We start from the raw sequence: 19,193 nt of genomic DNA, 5'->3' as shown, positions 1-19,193 counted from the left end.
AAAAGTAATAAATAAATGCATGATTTTTATAATTTTCTTTAAAATTTTTTTTAATGTTTTTATTTATTTTTGAGACAGAGAGAGACAGAGCATGAGCAGGGGAGGGGCAGAGAGAGGGAGACACAGAATCTGAAGCAAGCTCCAGGCTCTGAGCTCTCAGCACAGAGCCTGACGCGGGGCTCGAACTCATGGACTGTGAGATCATGACCTGAGCTGAAGTCGGACACTTAACCGACTGAGCCACCCAGGCGCCCCATTTTTATAATTTTCTTTAAGAGAGTGTGTGCACATACACATGGGAAGGAGGGGCAGAGGGAGAGACAGAATCCCAAGGAGGCTCCATGCCCAGCACAGAGACCACAGCAGGGTTCAACCTCACAACCCCGGGATGATAACCTGGGTCAAAATCAAGAGTCGGACACTTAACCGACTGAGCCACCCAGGTGCCCCTTAAATGCATGCATTTTTAATTAGAATTGCAACAGAGTAAATTTGGGAAACTGAATAAAATCATATTAAAATTTAGTAGAGCCATTAGCAATGACATGGATGGAGCTAGAGAGTATAATGCTAAGTGAAATAATTAAGTCAGAGAAAGACAAATATCACGTGATTTCAATCACATGCAGAATTTAAGAAACAAAACAAAACAAGGGAAAAACAATAAGAGAGAGACAAAGCAAGAAGCACACTCTAATTTATTATAGACAACAAACTAATGGTTACCAGAGGGGAGGGGCAGGGAGGGGTAAAATAGGTGAAGATTAAGGAGTATACCTGTGATGAGCACATGGTGATATATGGAAGTGCTGATTACTATACTGTACTCCTGAAACTAATATAATGCTGTATGTTAACTAGAATTGAATTAAAAACTTAAAAAAAAAGATAAACTTGGTACATCCAACCATTTCAACCCTATGTATTTACACAAGAGAAATAAAAACCTTTCCGCAAGAATACAAAGTAAAATTTAATGGAAGGATAGTTTAAAGAAAAGCTTTACTTTAAAATTTTTTTATGTTAATTCATTTTTGAGAGACAGAAAAAGGTCATGATCTCACAGTTTTATGAGTTCAAGCCCCACATCAGTGCAGAGCCTGCTTAGGATTCTCCTTCTCTCTCTCTCTCTCTCTCTCTCTCTCTCTCCCTCCCTCCCTCCCTCCCTCCCTCCCTCTGTCCCCCCCTCCTCCCCGTTCTGTCTCTGTGTCTCTCAAAATAAATAAACTTAAAAAAATTAAATACTGCTAATGCAAAAACTTTAAAAAGACAAGTCATAAATTAGGATAAGTTATTTGCAATAGCTATAACTGACAAATTTATTCGTCGGGATATTTAGAGAACTCCAACATTTCAGTTAAAAAAACACCAACAACCCAACAGCAAGTGGGCAATAGATTTAATTAGGCATTTTGCCAAAGAGGTAGCAGAAATAGCTAATAAACATGAAAAATATTCAAATTATTAACGAAGGAAATAAAAAAATTAAGTATTAAGTCCATGTTATACCTACCAAACTGACAAAATTTAAAAGTCTGTAATGTCAAGTGTTGGCCAGATGCCAAAACTCTAGTTAGTGACGCTAGATAGTGACCAAAACTCTAACCACAATGTGTCAATGTATATAGATAAAACTTAGGAAAATAAGTTTTGGAATTCTGATAAAGTTGAGAATGTACATAGCCTAGGCCTGAGCAATAACCTTCCCATATATACCTTACAAGAATAGGTAAACTATGCCTGCATGCCAAATGCAGAAGCCACCTGTTTTTTGCGGGGGCACTGGGGAGGAGGGCTTATACAACCCATGAGCTAAGAATAGTTTCCACATCTTTAAATTGTAGGAAAAAGCCATCAAAAGAAAAGCATTTCTTTATACATGGAAAATTATGTTGAATTCAAAATTCAGTGTCCATGGTTTTATTGCAAACACATTAATTCCTTTACATACATGCTACAAACGCAAAGTTGAGTTGTTGCAACATAAACAGTATGATCTGTGACTACATTAAGACACAAGTTATGTTTTCATCACAGCAAATTTATTGCAGTGTTGACAAAGAGACCTGTAACATTTTCTACTAGGCTCATGGAGTAAAGTGGAAGTAACAGACTTTTCAATACTATAAACAATTAACGAATAACAATTTTAGATCATTTTCCAAAATAACAATCAATGTACTTTCTACAATTTGACTTCTAGGGCCCTAAAATAAAGAAACTGGATCCCAACAATTACAGGTATGGAATTTTTGAAGTATGTTCATATTCAAGTGGAGATCAAAGAAGCCCAATTGAAAGAACTGGACTGACAGTGACAATTGTGGACTCAACAGAAGTTCTTGTAAAAGGGCTATTTTGAGGGGCACATGGATGCCTCCGTCGGTTGAGCATCCAACTTTGGCTCAGGTCATGATCTCATGGTTCACTGAGTTCGAGCACCTGCACTGGTTTCATTGCTGTCAGCCTGGAGCCCGCTTTGGATCCTCTGTCCCTGTCTCTCTCTGTCCCCTCCCCTACTGATGCGCTCTCTATCAAAAGTAAATAAACATTAAAAAAAAAAAAAACCCGGTTATTTTGAAGATTATGATTCTGACTTTGGAGAACTACAATGACTGGCAGGGGAAGGAATCATATGTAAAATTCCTTAAATAAAAATTTATTGGGGCGTCTAGGTGGCTCAGTTGGTTAAGCATCCAACTCTTGATTTTGGCTCAGGTCATGATCTCATGGTTCATGAGTTCGAGCCCCACACTGGGCTCTGTGCTGACAGCACAGAGCCTGCTTGAGATTATCTGTCTCCCTCTCTCTTTGCCCCTCCCCCACTCACACTCTCTCAAAAGAAAGAAAATAAAATACAACAAAATAAAATAAAAATACCGACTTTAAATAAATTTGAAAACAAAACAAAACAAAAAACAGCATGACCTATAAAGCCTAAAATATTTTCTATCTGACCTGTCAGAGAAAACCGTTTGCCAATCCCTGACTTAAGAAATAGATTCTGGAGGCACCTGGGTGGCTCATTTGGTTGAGCATCCACCTTCAGCTCAGGTTACGATCTCATAGTTTGTAAGCTGAACCCCCACATCAGGCTTAATTGCTGTCAACCTGTCAGTGCAGAGCCTGCTTCAGATCCTCTGTTCCCCTCTCTCAGTCCCTCCCCGACTTGTGCTCTCCCAAAAAATAAACAAATATTAAAAAAAAAAAAAAAAAAGAAAGAAACAGATTTTAAACTTGTTTCTAACAGGGGCACCTGGGTGGCTCAGTCGGTGAAAAGTCCCACTCTTGAGTTTGCTCAGGTCATGCATGATCTTACATTTCATGGGATCAAGCCCCCATGTCAGGCTCTGCACTGACAGTGTGGAGCCTGCTGGGACTCATTCTCTCTCCTAATCTCTCTGTCCCTCCCCTGCTTATGCTTTGTCTCTGAATAAATAAACATTTTTAAAAAAATAATAAGCTAGTTTTTGACAAAGACCCACCATAATAAATACATTTTACATTGAATTCCATACATGGCACTTTCTTGTATATATCCTGAAATATATAAAATAATGTTCATTAAGAAAAAACAGAAGAATGAGGAACAACGAGAAGTATGTAGACATTAGAATGATTTTAAAGTTCTGATATATTTTAAGCAGAAGACCTAAAAACTCCTGAACGAACACACACACACACACACACACACACACACACACTTTCTTGTATATATCCTGAAATATATAAAATAATGTTCATTAAGAAAAAACAGAAGAATGAGGAACAACGAGAAGTATGTAGACATTAGAATGATTTTAAAGTTCTGATATATTTTAAGCAGAAGACCTAAAAACTCCTGAACGAACACACACACACACACACACACACACACACACACTTTCTTGTATATATCCTGAAATATATAAAATAATGTTCATTAAGAAAAAACAGAAGAATGAGGAACAACGAGAAGTATGTAGACATTAGAATGATTTTAAAGTTCTGATATATTTTAAGCAGAAGACCTAAAAACTCCTGAACGAACACACACACACACACACACACACACACACACACACACACACACACACATATACCACAGCTTCATGTCACTGAATTTGGCAACAATTTCTTGGATATGACACCACCAAAAGCACATGCAACAAAAGCAAAACTAAACAAATTGGCCACCAAATTTAAAAAACGTCTGTGCATCGAAAGGAACCATCAACAGAGTGAAAAGGCAATGTACAGAATGGGAAAAAAACTTTCGTAAATCATATATCCGATAAGGAGTTAATATCCAGAATATATAAAGAACTAGAAATCAACACGAACAAAAGAATCAAATAACCCAAGTCAAAAACAGGCAAAGGACTTTCAACAAGCCTATGAAAAGATGCTCAACATCACTAATCATTAGAGAAAGGAAAACCAAAACTACAATGAGGTTATCATCACCTCACAACCTCTAGAGTGGCTACTATCAAAAACACAGAAAAGTAGCAGTGTTGGCAAAGATGTAAAAAATTGTAACCCTGTGCACTGCTGGTGCAAATTTAAAATGGTACAAATCACAACTGAAAATAGTATGGCAGTTCCTCAAAAACTTGAAAGCAGTATTATATAAACCAGCAATCTCCATTTCCGGGTATACAGCCAAGAAAAACAAAAGCAAGATCTTGAAGAGATATTTACACACTCATACTCACTGCATCAACACAAGAATGGATAAACAAAATGGTCTAAACATACAATGGAATATTATTCGGCCTTAAAAGGAAGGACATTCTGACATGACATTCTGACATGTTACAACACAGATAAACCTTAAGGGGGAAACAGAATTTTTATTTAAGAGCTATTAAAAATTTGTTTTGCAAGATAAAAAGTTCTAGAGATCTGTTGCACAACAATGTGAATGTACTTAAAATACTGAATTATACACTTAAAAATAATCAAAGTGGTAAATTTTACATTATATACTTTTTACTACCATTTTTAAAAATAAATAAATTGTAATGTATTTAATGAATAAATACACATCAGTGATGAATGAATGAGAGCTACATGCAACACTACATTCAAATCTCAGGAATATACAGTTAAAAAAAAGAAAGTGGTAACATATACAGTGTAATTCAAAAACAATACAAAATCTATTAATAAGCAAAACTAAATAATCTCTTGAATAATAATGTAAATGTGGTAAAAACTATTAAGAAATGCAAGGAATTAAGCAAAATTGAGGATAATGGCTGTGTAAAGAGAAGAACAGAATGGGACCGAGGGATTGGCACGAAAGGCATGATCATGCACATTTTTCTACAGCTGGGTGGTGGTGAGGTCAGAGGTTTTTATTTTTAATATATCTCACATGTTTTAAATATTTTTTTGTGTTTAACACTTTTTAAAAATATTTTTCTAAATACTCCAATAAACTCTAGGATAACATGTATTCAAAGGGTGAGGAAAACTTTTTTAAACCAAAACTGAAAACCATGATGTTAAAAAAGACCAAAATTTTTTATATTAAAAACATTTGTTTAGAGGCGCCTGGGTGGCTGTCGGTTGAGCGTCCGACTTCAGCTCAGGTCATGATCTCACGGTCCGGTCCATGAGTTCAAGCCCCACATCGGGCTCTGTGCTGACCGCTCAGAGCCTGGAGCCTGTTTCGGATTCTGTGTCTCCCTCTCTCTCTGACCCTCCCCCGTTCATGCTCTGTCTCCCTCTGTCTCAAAAATAAATAAATGTTAAAAAAAAAAAATTAAAAAAAAAAATTTGTTTAGGAAAAGATGACACAAGCAAAAAGAAACAAAACAAAGGAAATCAACACCCTCTACTTCATTATTAAAAGAACTTTAAGTTATCTTTTCTAAAAGTTAAATTTCCTGAGTGAATGTCTATCTTTTTAAAAGTATACCTGAACCTTCTTTCAGTTTTATCCTTTACCATGCCTACTATCACTCCCCTTAACAACTATGATTATGATATTACAAAAAGCCTGTAACGTGTCATGAAAAAAAACTTTAAGAAATGGGCAAAGGGTATTCATTTATTTAACAAATATTTACAATTCGACAATACAGAGGAGCCAGTCCAAATGTTGAAATTATTAAAAACTGCTTAAATTCAAATTCAATAGGAGTTAAGAAAATGCAGAATAAAGTTAACACTGTGCTATTTCACATCCATCAGATTGCTAAACATGAAGAAGAGCTATAATAGACATTAATGGGGTGAGGAGGTATTCTTACACATTTCTGATGGAAATGTAAGACAGTCAAGTTTTGAAAAGCAGGACAGAAACATCTATTAAAATTACACATACCCTTTACCAAACAATACCCACTCTCTGTAATCTATGCACACATATAAAACTAATATATAAGGATATTCTTAAAGGATTTTTCATACTTCATTGATTATCATGGTAAAAAAAAAAACAACTAAAATAACATCAGTGTCTGAAAGGGGAAAGGGGAAAGGGGAAAAGTTGACTTGCACATCTAAACCCTGTGATGTTGAAGCTATTCCAGTCAAGATGGAAGGAGATCATAAAGTACTGAATGAAAGAAGCGAGGTAGAGAAATCTATGTATATGATGATCTCACCTGTTAAACAAAAAATAAAAATCTTCAAAACCCTTACATATACACATATAAATATGTATATTTGCATATATATATATATTTATACGTGTATATGTTGTATATACACGTATATATATTATGTGTCTATATATGTATATATATGATAATGATTTTAGGAACACTGGAGAAAAACGTGAAAGGCTACCTACAAAGGTATAGGGTAGGGGGCAATAGGGACAATGATGATATGGAAAGGAATGACTAAGTCAAAAAAAAAGACAAAATGTTACTCATAAAATATCATGCATGATCAGATTCATCAGTTTCTGTTTCTGTATTACAGGAGTGGTTAATGTTATGAATATCCACATACAGACCTAAAGAATGAATTTCTTTTTTAAGCCATTTTCTAGTTTAGAATAAAATATCATGTGAATAAAATATCATGTGACAGCATTATATGCTGTGAATGCAGACTGGATTTTCCAAATACGGCTGCAATAATATCTCCCATCTACATTGTTTTCTACAATGTGACCTTGACCCTTCTATCAAGAAATAAGGTCTAGGGGCGCCGGGGTGGCTCAGTTGGTTAAGTGTCTGACTTCAGCTCAGGTCATGATTTCACGGTCCCTGAGTTCAAGCCCTGCATTGGGTTCTGTGCTGACATCTCAGGGCCTGGAGCCTGCTTCAGATTCTGTGTCTCCTTCTCTATCTGCCCTTCCCCCACTTACACTCTGTTTCTCTCTCAAAAATAAATAAACAAAACAATTTAATTAAAAAAAAAAAAGGTGAGGTCTGAATATCCTCTTCTCCTAAATCTGAGCAGGCTTGTGAGTCGACTCCCTCATACCCAAAGGATGTAGTAGAAAGGACACTGTGTGACTTCTGAAGGTAGCTCAGAAAAGATGCTGATTCTGCTTTCTTCACTGAATTACTCTTTTGCTTGGAGCCTGAGCCACCATGAGAGAAGTCTACCTGGAGGCCGCCATGCTATAAGGAAGGCAAGGCAACAGGGAGAACATGTACAGGGGCTCAAGTCAGCAGTTCCTGTCTTTGTGCTCTCAATAGCCCAGCCTAGACATGAATGAACTCCAGATTATTCCAAGACCATTAAAGATCAAGAGAGCTAGCTACCTCTCAATATGTACTCTATAAAAACCTGTTCTCGGGGCGCCTGGGTGGCTCAGTCGGTTGAGCGTCCGACTTCGGCTCAGGTCACGGTCTCGCGGTCCGTGAGTTCGAGCCCCGCGTCGGGCTCTGGGCTGATGGCTCAGAGCCTGGAGCCTGCTTCCGATTCTGTGTCTCCCTCTCTCTCTGCCCCTCCCCCGTTCATGCTCTGTCTCTCTCTGTCTCAAAAATAAACATTAAAAAAAAAAATTAAAAAAAAAAAAAAAAAAAAAAAAAACCTGTTCTCTCTCAAAAAACGTTAACAAACTAATTCCAAAGAAGGTACTCACAGATCCTACTACTGGAACTTAAAAAAAAAATTAAAAAAGAAATGCATATTTTCCTTGACTTACTAGTTCTAGATGACAAAATTTATTCTTCATGAACAAGCACACAAACATCCTTTGATGATTCAGCAGTTCTATTCTTAGAATTTATTCTACAGAAAAGGATACAGTCCCTTTGTCTATTTCAATAGAAGTAGACAAAAATTTGTATAGGAATACACACTAAATATTGTTTGTAATACTGAAAAACTGAAAAGAATACATACATACATAAAAGAGGAAGATGGCTAAATTATAATACACCCATACAATAAAATACCGAGTAGCCATCAGAAATGATGCAAAAGGTCAAAATCCATTGACATACAGAGATGTCAAGGCAGTTGAATGAAAAAAGCAAGAACAGTATCCACAGGATCCCTACAAACATATATAAATCCCCACCTGTCATACATAGATCTATATACATCCACAGAAAAAAAGTCTGGAAAGATATATATTAAACTTTTAGAAGTGGTTATCTTTAGAGAATAAAAAACACAAAGGCTTTCATTTTCTGCTTTTATCATTTTTGTATTGTAAAATTGAATGTATTACTTTTATAATCATAAGAAACAAAAAAAATTTTCAGAGAATCATGTAACATAGAAAAAATATAAACAAAATTAAGAAGCCCTGTAAACAAAGTAGAAATCTTTACTGAATGGTTAAGTCTAAACTTCTATATGGTTAATACATACACAAAGCTTAGCTGTATTTCAACATTAATATCTGTGAGAATAAAATATTTACTAAAAAAAGGAAAAACTCTTAAAATTAAGATTAACTTGCTGAAAATACTAACAGAGTGATGATTTCTAAACTATATCAAATTGGACCATCGCATTAATCAGCCCAAACTACACCCTGTTAAATGTTAAGCAATGATAAATGCTCTATCTAGACTCAATTATTATCTATATAAAGACATGACTGGTTTTTTTCTAAAGTGGTACTTACAGTTCTCTACAATTTCATCAAAAACTGCACCAGTTTTCTGCTCAAACTGAAAAAGCAAAAAAGCAAAGAGAAAAGTAACATTATTGTCACATTCTATCATACTTTCTGATATCCCTCCTCACTCCCCCAAAAGCTGTAATTTTCAACCCAAAGTATACAAAATCACAAGATAAACAAAATACTGCCAAGTAGACTAGAATATAATTTATAATGAATAAAATAAACTCTCACGTGAAAACCCCCAAACCAAAAACAAAGAGACAAATACATGCCCTAATATAAACTTATTTTTAAATCACTTTTGCAGCACAAAATATAGTCCTATGTATTTATAATAATAATAATAAAGACAGCCAACACTTACTGAGAACTTACTAACACTGATAACTATATAAAACTTCTAATCAAAATTAAACAGAACAATCAGCATCAAGTAGGTTTTTAGCTGTCCTTCAAAAGAAAGTTAGTCCTGTTATAGAAATGGTTCCGATTTCGGTATGTTAGGGCCTAGGACAGAAGCAGAGCCAAGTCTGAGGTAATTTTGGATCTTTAAAACACAGGTGCAGGGGGAATGGTAACTGGCTCAGTTAGTAGAGAATGCAATCTCCAGGTCATGAGTTTGAACCCTACGATGGGTGTAGAGATTAGTTTAAAAAAATGTACACACACACACACACACACACACACACACACACACACACGTATATGTGTATGTATAAATAAAAAAATAAATAGGGGCACCTGGGTGGCTCAGGCTCAGATGGTTAAGCCCCCAACTCTTGGTTTCAACTCAGGTCATGATCTCACAGTTCATGAGTTCAAGCCCCACGCCAAGGTCTACACTGACAAGAGTGGAGCCTGCTTGGGATTCTGTCTCCCTCTCGGCCCTCCCCTGCTCTCTCTTTCTCTCTCAAAAGTAAATATTCTTTAAAAATAAAATATAAATAAATAAATAAGACAGAAATGGGGGGGAAGGGGGGAATGGAGTACAGCAAAAGCAACTCTATCCAGGAGCTAGAAACACTCACATGCTCCACCCCTAGTATGTAAAGAGCTCCTCATTTTGGCAAGTGTGAGCATTCCAGCCTCATGCTTTCCCACCTACTTCTCATCAATGAGACAAGAACACAAGGAAGGCTGCTTCTTGATAAACCTTACCCACTAAAAGCCAGAGTATGTCTCCCCATTCAAGGAGAAACTTTTAAGGAAAAAACAACCACCTAGATACCTATGTAACTACAGAGGAAACACAACAGCTGGCTATAATAATTAACAGTATCTGAGGATGCCTGGGTGGCTCAGTCATTGAGCATCTGACTTAGGCTCAGGTCATGATCTCACATTTCTTGAGTTCAAGTCCCACTTCGAGTGAGTCTCACATCTCTCCTCTCTCTCTCGTCGCTCACTTGCACCCTCTCTCTCTCTCAAAAAAAAAAAAAAAAAAAAAAGATAGTATCTGATATGTATAAATGTGAAGAGACAACCAATGACCCCCAGGTTTCTGAAATAAACCGTGTGAAGGAGAAAGTTCAAGGTGAATAAACAGAACCACTCAGAAGGCAACAATTTACAGAAAGAAAACTTCTAAAAAGTATTTTAAGTGGTATCTGAGATATGAGAGGATAGAGGCGCAAAAAAAGAAAAAAAACATTAAAAACCAAGAAAAGGAGATAAGAGACAGGAAAATGACTACAAAAATTAAAATTTTATTGGAAAGGGTAGTGATAAAATTCTTAGGTGGAAAAACAAACAAAAATAAATACAACAAAGTCAAAAAGCTAGAAAAGATATTCTATATGATGCCCTGTTAAGACTGAACTAGCAGGGAGGCACCTGGATGGCTTGGTCGGTTAAGCTTTTTTGACTTTGGCTCAGGCCATGATCTCACGGTTCGTGAGTTTGAGCCCTGCATCGGGCTCTGTGCTGACAGCTCAGAGCCTGGAGCCTGTTTCAGACTCTGTCTGTCTGTCTGTCTGTCTCTCTCTCTCTCTCTACCCCTCCCTGGCTCACACTCTCTCTCAAAACTAAATAAACATTAAAAAAATTTTTTTTTAAAAAAAAGACTGAACCAGCAGGTCAAAGAGCAATCTCAAAGGCATCCCAAAGGAGAGAACAATGGAAAGGTGAAATGATAGAAGAAAATTTTCCTAAAAAACTATTTGAGACTGAAAGGGCCCACCATCTCCAAGAGGATATGGAAAAAAGATACATCCTGGTGAAATTTCAGAATTTCAAACAAAAACTGATGAGGAATAAAAAGAATTATAGCCTACGTGATTCATAAAACACATTAAACATACTGACTTCCACCATATAAAAATGAAAAAGAAAGCAAAACAGTAAAGGCCAACCAACCACCCAACAAGTTATGCTCCAGAATAAAAGAGAAATTGGGACATGTGACTTGGCAAGCCAAAGATTGAAATAGTACTTGCCTGCACTGAGGGGATCCCAAGTGTTTAAAGATAATGTACATTTTGTACAATACCACCCTGGACACTTTGCATGCACAGCCAAAGAAACTATAATCTTACTCAATGATAGAAAATAAAAATATAGTAGTGACATTACCAAGGGTGACATACCTATACTTTATGGGTGACTTAAAGAGATTTTCTAAGGTAATTTGGATTATGTACCATTTCATTTTGTGAGCTGATTATAAAACCCAAGAAGGGATAATACAATATTATAATTTAGTCTCCTAATTAAGATAAGACTGTGTTCTATAAGAAACAAGAATCAAGCTGATACCACACTTCTCTGCAAGATGAACAAAAAGATGATTTTCACATTCTAAAAGGAAAAAAAAAAACCTTCGAATTTAGACCAAATTTTATTATGAAAAATATATAACAAAATGGAAATTAAGTACACTAATTAAAATTATACTGCACATGAGAAACAGGAGCCAATGGATTATGACGCCAAAGAAATGAAAACAATGGAAAGAACATAAGAAGACACTCTTCAGAAGACACTCCTTTGCAAGGCAAAAATTCTAGGATTCAGTGATCTTCTCTATGGCTCAGAACAAAACCTTTGTTTTCTTACTTCCCCCCTCCCTCCCTCTCAAACAGAAAACAAAAACAAAGACTAAATATATTGCCACTGATGCCAAACAATTTATAGGTTTGTTTACAACAGATACAGTATCGGTCAGCAAGTCCTTTGTTGACAATGGGTACACATTTCAAAACCATAGGACAAAATGGATTAGTGCCCACCTAAGACTAAGGAGAAAGATCTGAGAATACTGCTAATGAGTAAAGGATTGCTTTCTTTTTTTTTTTTTAATAATGAAGTATAGCTGACACATGATGCTATTATTAGCTTCAGGTGTACAACACAGTGATTCAACAACTCTAAGTTATACATCATGCTATTCTCAGCATAAGTGTAGCTATTGAAGTCAATAATATGATACTATTAAAATACCTACTAACTGTATTCTGTTGGCTGTACCTTTCATCTCCATGACTTATTCATTCCACAACTGGAAGCCTGTACCTCCCGCTCCCCTTCACTGCTTTTTCCCAACTCCACCCCCTCTGACAATCACCAGTTTGTACTCTGTGTTTATGGGTCTGTTTCTTTTTGTTTGTTCATTTGTTTTATCAGATTCCACACATTAAGTGGGGTGCCTGGGTGGCTCAGTCGGTTAAGTGTCTGAATCTGGATTTCGGCTCAGGTCATGATCTCACAGTTTGTGAGATGGAACCCTGTATTGGGCTCTGCGCCATCAGCTACTTGGCATTCTCTCTACCTCTCCCAAACTTGTGTACACACGTGCTCTTTCTGTCAAAGTATATAAACTTTAAAAAAAAAGATTCCACATGTAGGTGAAATCATATGGTATTTGTCTTTCTCAGACATATTTCACTTAGAATACTCTCTAGGTCCTTCCATGTTTCACAAAATGGCAAGATCTCATTCTTTCCTACAGCTGAGTAATATTCCATTGTGTATGTATACATCTTCTTTATCCACTCAACTATCAACGGACATTAAGGTTGCTTCCATATCTTGGCTACTGTAAATATGCTGCAATAGACATAAGGTACACATATCTTCTCAAAGTAGTGTTTTCATTTTCTTTGGGTGAAGACCCAGTAGTGGAATTACTAGATCCCATGCTACTTCTATTTTTAGTTTTCTGAGGAACCTCTATATTGTTTTCCAGAGTGGCTGCACCAATTTACATCCCCAAAAACAGTGCACAAGGGTTCCTTTTCCTCCACAACCTCACCAATGCTTGTTTCTTGTGTGTTTTATTTCAGCCATTCTAACTGGTGTCAGGTAATATCTCATTGTAATTTTGATTTGTATTTCCCTTGTGATTAGTGATATTGTGTATCTTTTCATGGGTCTGGTTGGCTATTTGTATGTCTTTAGACAAATGTTCAGGTCCTCTGTCCATTTTTTAATCAAATTATTTGTTTTTCTTTTTTCATGTTGTTATATAAGTTCATTATATATCAGAGGTATTAACCCTTGTCAGGTATATCATTTATAATATCTTCTCCCATTCACTGGTGTCTTTTCATTTTGTTTGTTTCCTTCACTGTGCAAAAAGCTTCTTATTTTGGTGTGTTTTATTTTTGTTTCCCTTTTCTGAAGAGACACATCTAGAAAAATGTTGCTAGGGTCTAAGTCAGAGATTACTGCTTATACTTTCTTCTAGGAGTTTTATGGTTTCAGGTCTCACGTTTAGGTCCTTAATTCATTTTGAGTTTATTTTTGTGTATGGTGAAAGAAAGTGGTACAGTTTCATCTTTTTGCATGTAGCTGTCCAGTTTTCCTGGCACCATTAATCTAAGAAACTTTTTTCCCCCATTGTATATTGTTGCTTGCTTTGTCATAGGTTAACTCACCAAAGTGTAGGCTGGTTTCTGGAGTCTCTATTTTGTTCCACTGACCTATGGGTCTATTTTTGTGCCAGTAGCATACTGTTTTACTACAGCTTTGTAGTAGATCTGGGTACAGGGCTTCCTTTTCCAGGTGATGAAAATGTTCTAAAATTGATTCTGGCTGCACAATTATGAAAATATTAAAAACCACTGAATTGTGTGACTACTCAACAATGTGCAGGCAGGTAACATTAACACTGCTTTCAATTAAATGACAGGCAGGACTCCAAAACACCTATCTGGCCTATAATCTCACCAACTGGTTAACAAAAAATTTAGACAAAACACTTAGTTTTGTGATAATATAATGGTTTCACTAAACGTGTTTTCAGTGCTTCTTGTCCAATCAGTATATTTACAAATAAGAAATTAAATCTAAGCAGTCACAAATTTACCTTTGAAATTAATGACCTACTAGTCAGCCCTCAGGTTTCATGAAAGATTTAACTGAATTCAAAAGCCAAGCCAATTTTATTTTTAAGAGTCTGTAATAACTATTATATATATGCAAGGATTTTCTCAATACTATGAAACCAAAATTAAACCAAATGAAACCAATGAAACGAAAAATCAAAAAAATAAATTAACATGCGTAGTACTGACAAAAAAAATACCAGTTCCTTTTTAGTTGTTAAAATAGTCTTGTGGGTTTTGCCCATTAACTTTAAAACATGTAACCATTAGGGGCGCATGGGTAGCTCAGTCCATCAAGCGTCCAACTTCGGCTCAGGTCATGATCTCATGGTCTAAGGGTTCAAACCCTGCATCAGGCTCTGTGCTGTCAGCTCGGAGCCTGGAGCCTGCTTCGGATTCTGTGTCTCCTACTCGCTCTGCCCCAGCCCCACTTGTGCTCTGTCTCTCTCTGTCTCTCAAAAATAAATGTAAAATTTAAAAAAAAATTTTTTTAATAAAAATAAATAAAAGAAAACCTCTGGGCAAATGACTCAGCCCCCTGTATTCCAAAAATTAAGCACTGGGGATAAAGTACATTTTTACTTATAAAACAAAATACTCACATTCCCTAACCCTGGAAAGAGAAAAAAATTCCAAATATACTGTGAATTGGCAAGCATAGCACCCACACCCACCTGCAAAAAAAAAAAAAAAAAAAAAAAAAAAAAAATCACAATAGCCAAATCAATAAACTTAATTTTTAAAAAGTTAATGTCCTTGGGGCGCCTGGGTGGCTCAGTCGGTTGAGCTTCTGACTTCGGCTCAGGTCATGATCTCGCGGTCCGTGAGTTTGAGCCCCGCGTTGGGCTCTGTGCTGACCGCTCAGAGCCTGGAGCCTGTTTCGGATTCTGTGTCTCCCTCTCTCTCTGACCCTCCCCCATTCATGCTCTGTCTCTCTCTGTCTCAAAAATAAGTAAACGTTAAAAAAAAATAAAAAAAAAAAGTTAATGTCCAATTTTCTATCCTTCATACATAATGACATAACTGATAGGATAAACATAATACCATAATGTACATGAGGACAGAATGACTAATACCATAAACATTCTCCAACTGATTTTAATATTTGAGAGTTTATGTGATAACTTTAATAATTTGAGAGTTTATATGATAAACTTATTCAATGACAACTAAGTAACAAACCAAGAGCTCTAAAACTGTTTAGGGAACTGAGGCAAGGTTTTCAATAATTAAGTAGAGACTGGGGCGCCTGAGTGGCTCAGTCGGTTGGGCGTCTGACTTCAGCTCAGGTCATGATCTCGTGGTTTATGGGTTCGAGCCCCATGTCGCTCTCTGTTCTGAGAGAACAGAGCCCCAACACCCTAAAAGTCAAATGAGAACTCCCAAAATTAGAGGTTTTCCCCCATTTCTTTCAACTGGCCAATAGTAAGAACCTTCATTTCTATTTCTAAAACATCTTAGTGTTTGAAATAAATCTCTACCATAATGAGCTATCCGATATAAGAGGTCAGGAAAAGCAAAGGAACTGCTCCTTAATTTAAGATCTGAAGGATGACCAAGAATCAAAACAGGTGAAAAGGGGGGTGCCCAGGTGGCTCAGCTGGAAGAGCATGTGACTTGATCTTGGGATTGTATTTTGAGTCCGAGCCCTGTGTTCGGTGTATAGACTACTAAAAAACAAAAATAAGTTAACTTTAAAATAGGTAAAAGTGGAAGGGAAGATTCAAGAAAAGAACAACTAATGTTCAAGGTTCTTAGCAGGAACAAGAAGAAAGAATCCAAGAAATAGAAAGGCTAGGTGAATTAATAGAATTCTGTGAGTAAAGCAGGCCAGACTGTAAGATAAAGCTCATGACATGTATGGAACCAGAAAAGACCCCGACTAGCCAAAGAAATCTTGAAAAAGAAAACCAAAGTAGGAGGCAACACAATCCCAGACTTTGGGCTGTATTAAAAAGCTGTAATCATCAAGACAGTATGGTACTGGCACAAAAACAGACACTCAGATCAATGGAACAGAATAGAGAATCCATAAATGGACCCACAAACGTATGGCCAACTAATCTCTGACAAAGCAAGAAAGAATATCCAATGGAATACAGTCTCTTCAGCAAGTGGGGCTGGGAAAACTGGACAGCGGCATGCAGAAAAATGAACCTGGACCACTTTCATACACCATACACAAAAATAAACTCAAAATGGATGAAAGACCTAAATGTAAGACAGGAAGCCATCAAAATCCTCGAGGAGAAAGCAGGCAAAAACCTCTTTGCCCTTGGCCGCAGCAACTTCTTACTCAACACGTCACTGGAGGCAAGGGAAACACAAGCAAAAATGAACTATTGGGACCTCATCAAAATAAAAAGCTTCTGCACGGTAAAGGAAACAATCAGCAAAACTAAAAGGCAACTGACGGAATGGGAGAAGATATTTGCAAATGACATATCAGATAAAGGGTTAGTATCCAAAATCTACAAAGAATTTATCAAACTCAACACCCAAAAAACAAATAATCCAGTGAACAGATGGGCAAAAGACGTGAATAGACACTTCTCCAAAGACATCCAGATGGCCAACTGACACATGAAAAAACGCTCAACATCACTTATCATCAGGGAAGTAAATACAAATTAAAACCACAATGAGATACCACCTCACGCCCTTCAGAAAGGCTAACATTAACAACTCAGGCAACAACAGATGTTGGCGAGGATGTGGAAAGAGAGGATCTCTTTTGCACTGCTGGTGGGAATGCAAACTGATGCAGCCACTCTAGAAAACAGTATGTAAGTTCCTCAAAAAATTAAAAATAGAACTACTCTACAATTGCTCTACTAGGTATTTATCCAAGGGATACAGGTATGCTGTTTCAAAGGGGCACAGGCACCCCAATGTTTATATAGCAGCAGTATCAACAATAGCCAAAGTATGGAAAGAGCCCGAATGTCCATCAATGGATGAATGGATAAAGATGTGGTGTGTGTGTGTGTGTGTGTGTGTGTGTGTGTGTGTAGTATTAATCGGCAATCAAAAAGAATGAAATCTTGCCATTTGCAACTACGTGCATGGAACTGGAGGGTATTATGCTAAGTGAAATTAGTCGGTCAGAAAAAGACAAATTATCATTATGACTTCACTCATATGAGGACTTTGAGACAAAACAGATGAACATAAGGGAAGGGAGGCAAAAATAATATAAAAACAGGGATGGGGACAAAACATAAGAGACTCTTAAATATCGAGAACAAACAGAGGGTTACTGGAGGGGTTGTGGGAGGGGGGATGGGCTAAATGGGTAAGGGGCATTAAGGCATCCACTGCTGAAATCATTGTTGCACTATATGCTTAAATAAAATAAAAATAAAATTTAAAAATAATAATAATAAAGCTAATGACAAATCACAGGCCAAACACTGCAGGACATTCTTAATACACAGGGTGACCACATATTCCAGTTAGCTGAAAGCACCTCTATTTATACCTATCATATCCATGTAATTGTTAATGTGCTCCCCTTTGCTCTCAAAACTGTCTCAGCTTCTCAGTTTTGTCACCCCTAAGTATTAGTCATGTTTAGATACTAACTTTATCCTAAGAAAAACCACTGAAGGAGATGGCAGGAAACAATTCCTGTGGCTATAGAATAAAAGTCATTTCTCACTCCCACCCAAAGTTCTAATCATACCATTCTCCTATAGTTGTCTCCCTACTGGGAATAGACGTCTACCTGATGAAATGCCACTGCTTCTTCAAAGTGTAGCTCTTCAGGGAGTACTTTTCTGACAACCCATTTAGAATTCATGACTCCTCTGTAGCACTTAGATTTAATTTCATTTACAGTCACTTGTGGCACAGTTAACTTATGTATATGTCAGTATTACCTTCTAGATAAATCTTTTTTCATCCTGGGATACCAACAGGCCCTACCATATTGTATGGACTTATTGTAATGTATTAGCTCTTTTTTATTAACTGAATGCCATAATTTTCCACTTCTCAATATCTGTTATGCAAAACCTGAAAGATGAACTAAGATAAAAAGACTCCTGTGACCAAATAAATATAGCAAATACACATCTCCTTTCAGTGTAACAATACTTGTTAATTTACTAATTTCTTTTTTTTTTTTAAGTTTATTTATTTATTTTTTGAGAGAGAGAGGGCACATGCAAGCAAGGGAGGAGCAGAGAAAGAGGGAGAGAATCCCAAGCAGGCTCAGCACTGTCAGCATGGAGCACGATGCGGGGCTCCATCTCACAAACCATGAAATCATGACCTGAGTTAAGCATCAAGAGTCAGATGCTTAACTGACTGAGCTACCCCATGCCCCTTAATTTCTAACTAAAGAAACCTGTACTGCTTTGTTTCGCCCATTGTTTTCCAAATGTACTTTGACCACAGAACCCTTTTGAAGGATAACACTAACATATTACAGCACAACTGTGGGAAATGAGCCTAACTGCTGCTAGCATTTGAAGTTTGTATATTTCTATGCACTTTAATACAAGATCATTTTTTAATTAAGTAATACACTCCAAAATAACAGTTTTTACGTTTTTTTCTTTAATCTTGCCATTTGACCATCTGCAGTTTTCACACCTATTGTATGAGGACTTTTCCACTTCATAGTTTAACAAATACATAAAACAGAATGTAATTATTTAACGTGCTAAAGAATATTTCTCTCGGGGCGCCTGGGTGGCACAGTCGGTTAAGCGTCCGACTTCAGCCAGGTCACGATCTCACGGTCCGTGAGTTTGAGCCCCGCGTCAGGCTCTGGGCTGATGGCTCAGAGCCTGGAGCCTGTTTCCAATTCTGTGTCTCCCTCTCTCTCT

The 19,193-nt window shown here is 36.8% G+C and overlaps 1 protein-coding gene and 1 non-coding gene across 6 annotated transcripts in view; one reads left to right on the top strand and one right to left on the bottom strand.

Annotated features, from left to right (window-relative positions):
• Positions 1-19,193, bottom strand: part of ZMYM4 (zinc finger MYM-type containing 4) — a 147,534-nt gene that overhangs the window by 76,696 nt on the left and 51,645 nt on the right. For all 5 annotated transcript variants that reach the window (XM_045035528.1, XM_019836636.3, XM_023258461.2 and 2 more), the window contains one exon: positions 9,035-9,080. In XM_045035528.1, the coding sequence (XP_044891463.1) occupies positions 9,035-9,080 (46 nt within the window). The remainder of the gene's footprint in view (positions 1-9,034; positions 9,081-19,193) is intronic.
• Positions 1,975-2,077, top strand: LOC111562157. Its single transcript, XR_002745201.1, has one exon. It is a non-coding gene; the product is annotated as a small nucleolar RNA SNORA1 (small nucleolar RNA).

This window comes from Felis catus, chromosome C1 (assembly GCF_018350175.1).
Source record: "Felis catus isolate Fca126 chromosome C1, F.catus_Fca126_mat1.0, whole genome shotgun sequence".
NCBI lineage: Eukaryota > Metazoa > Chordata > Mammalia > Carnivora > Felidae > Felis > Felis catus.
Note: the sequence above shows the minus strand (reverse complement) of the source record. Positions and strands in the feature narration are given on the sequence as shown.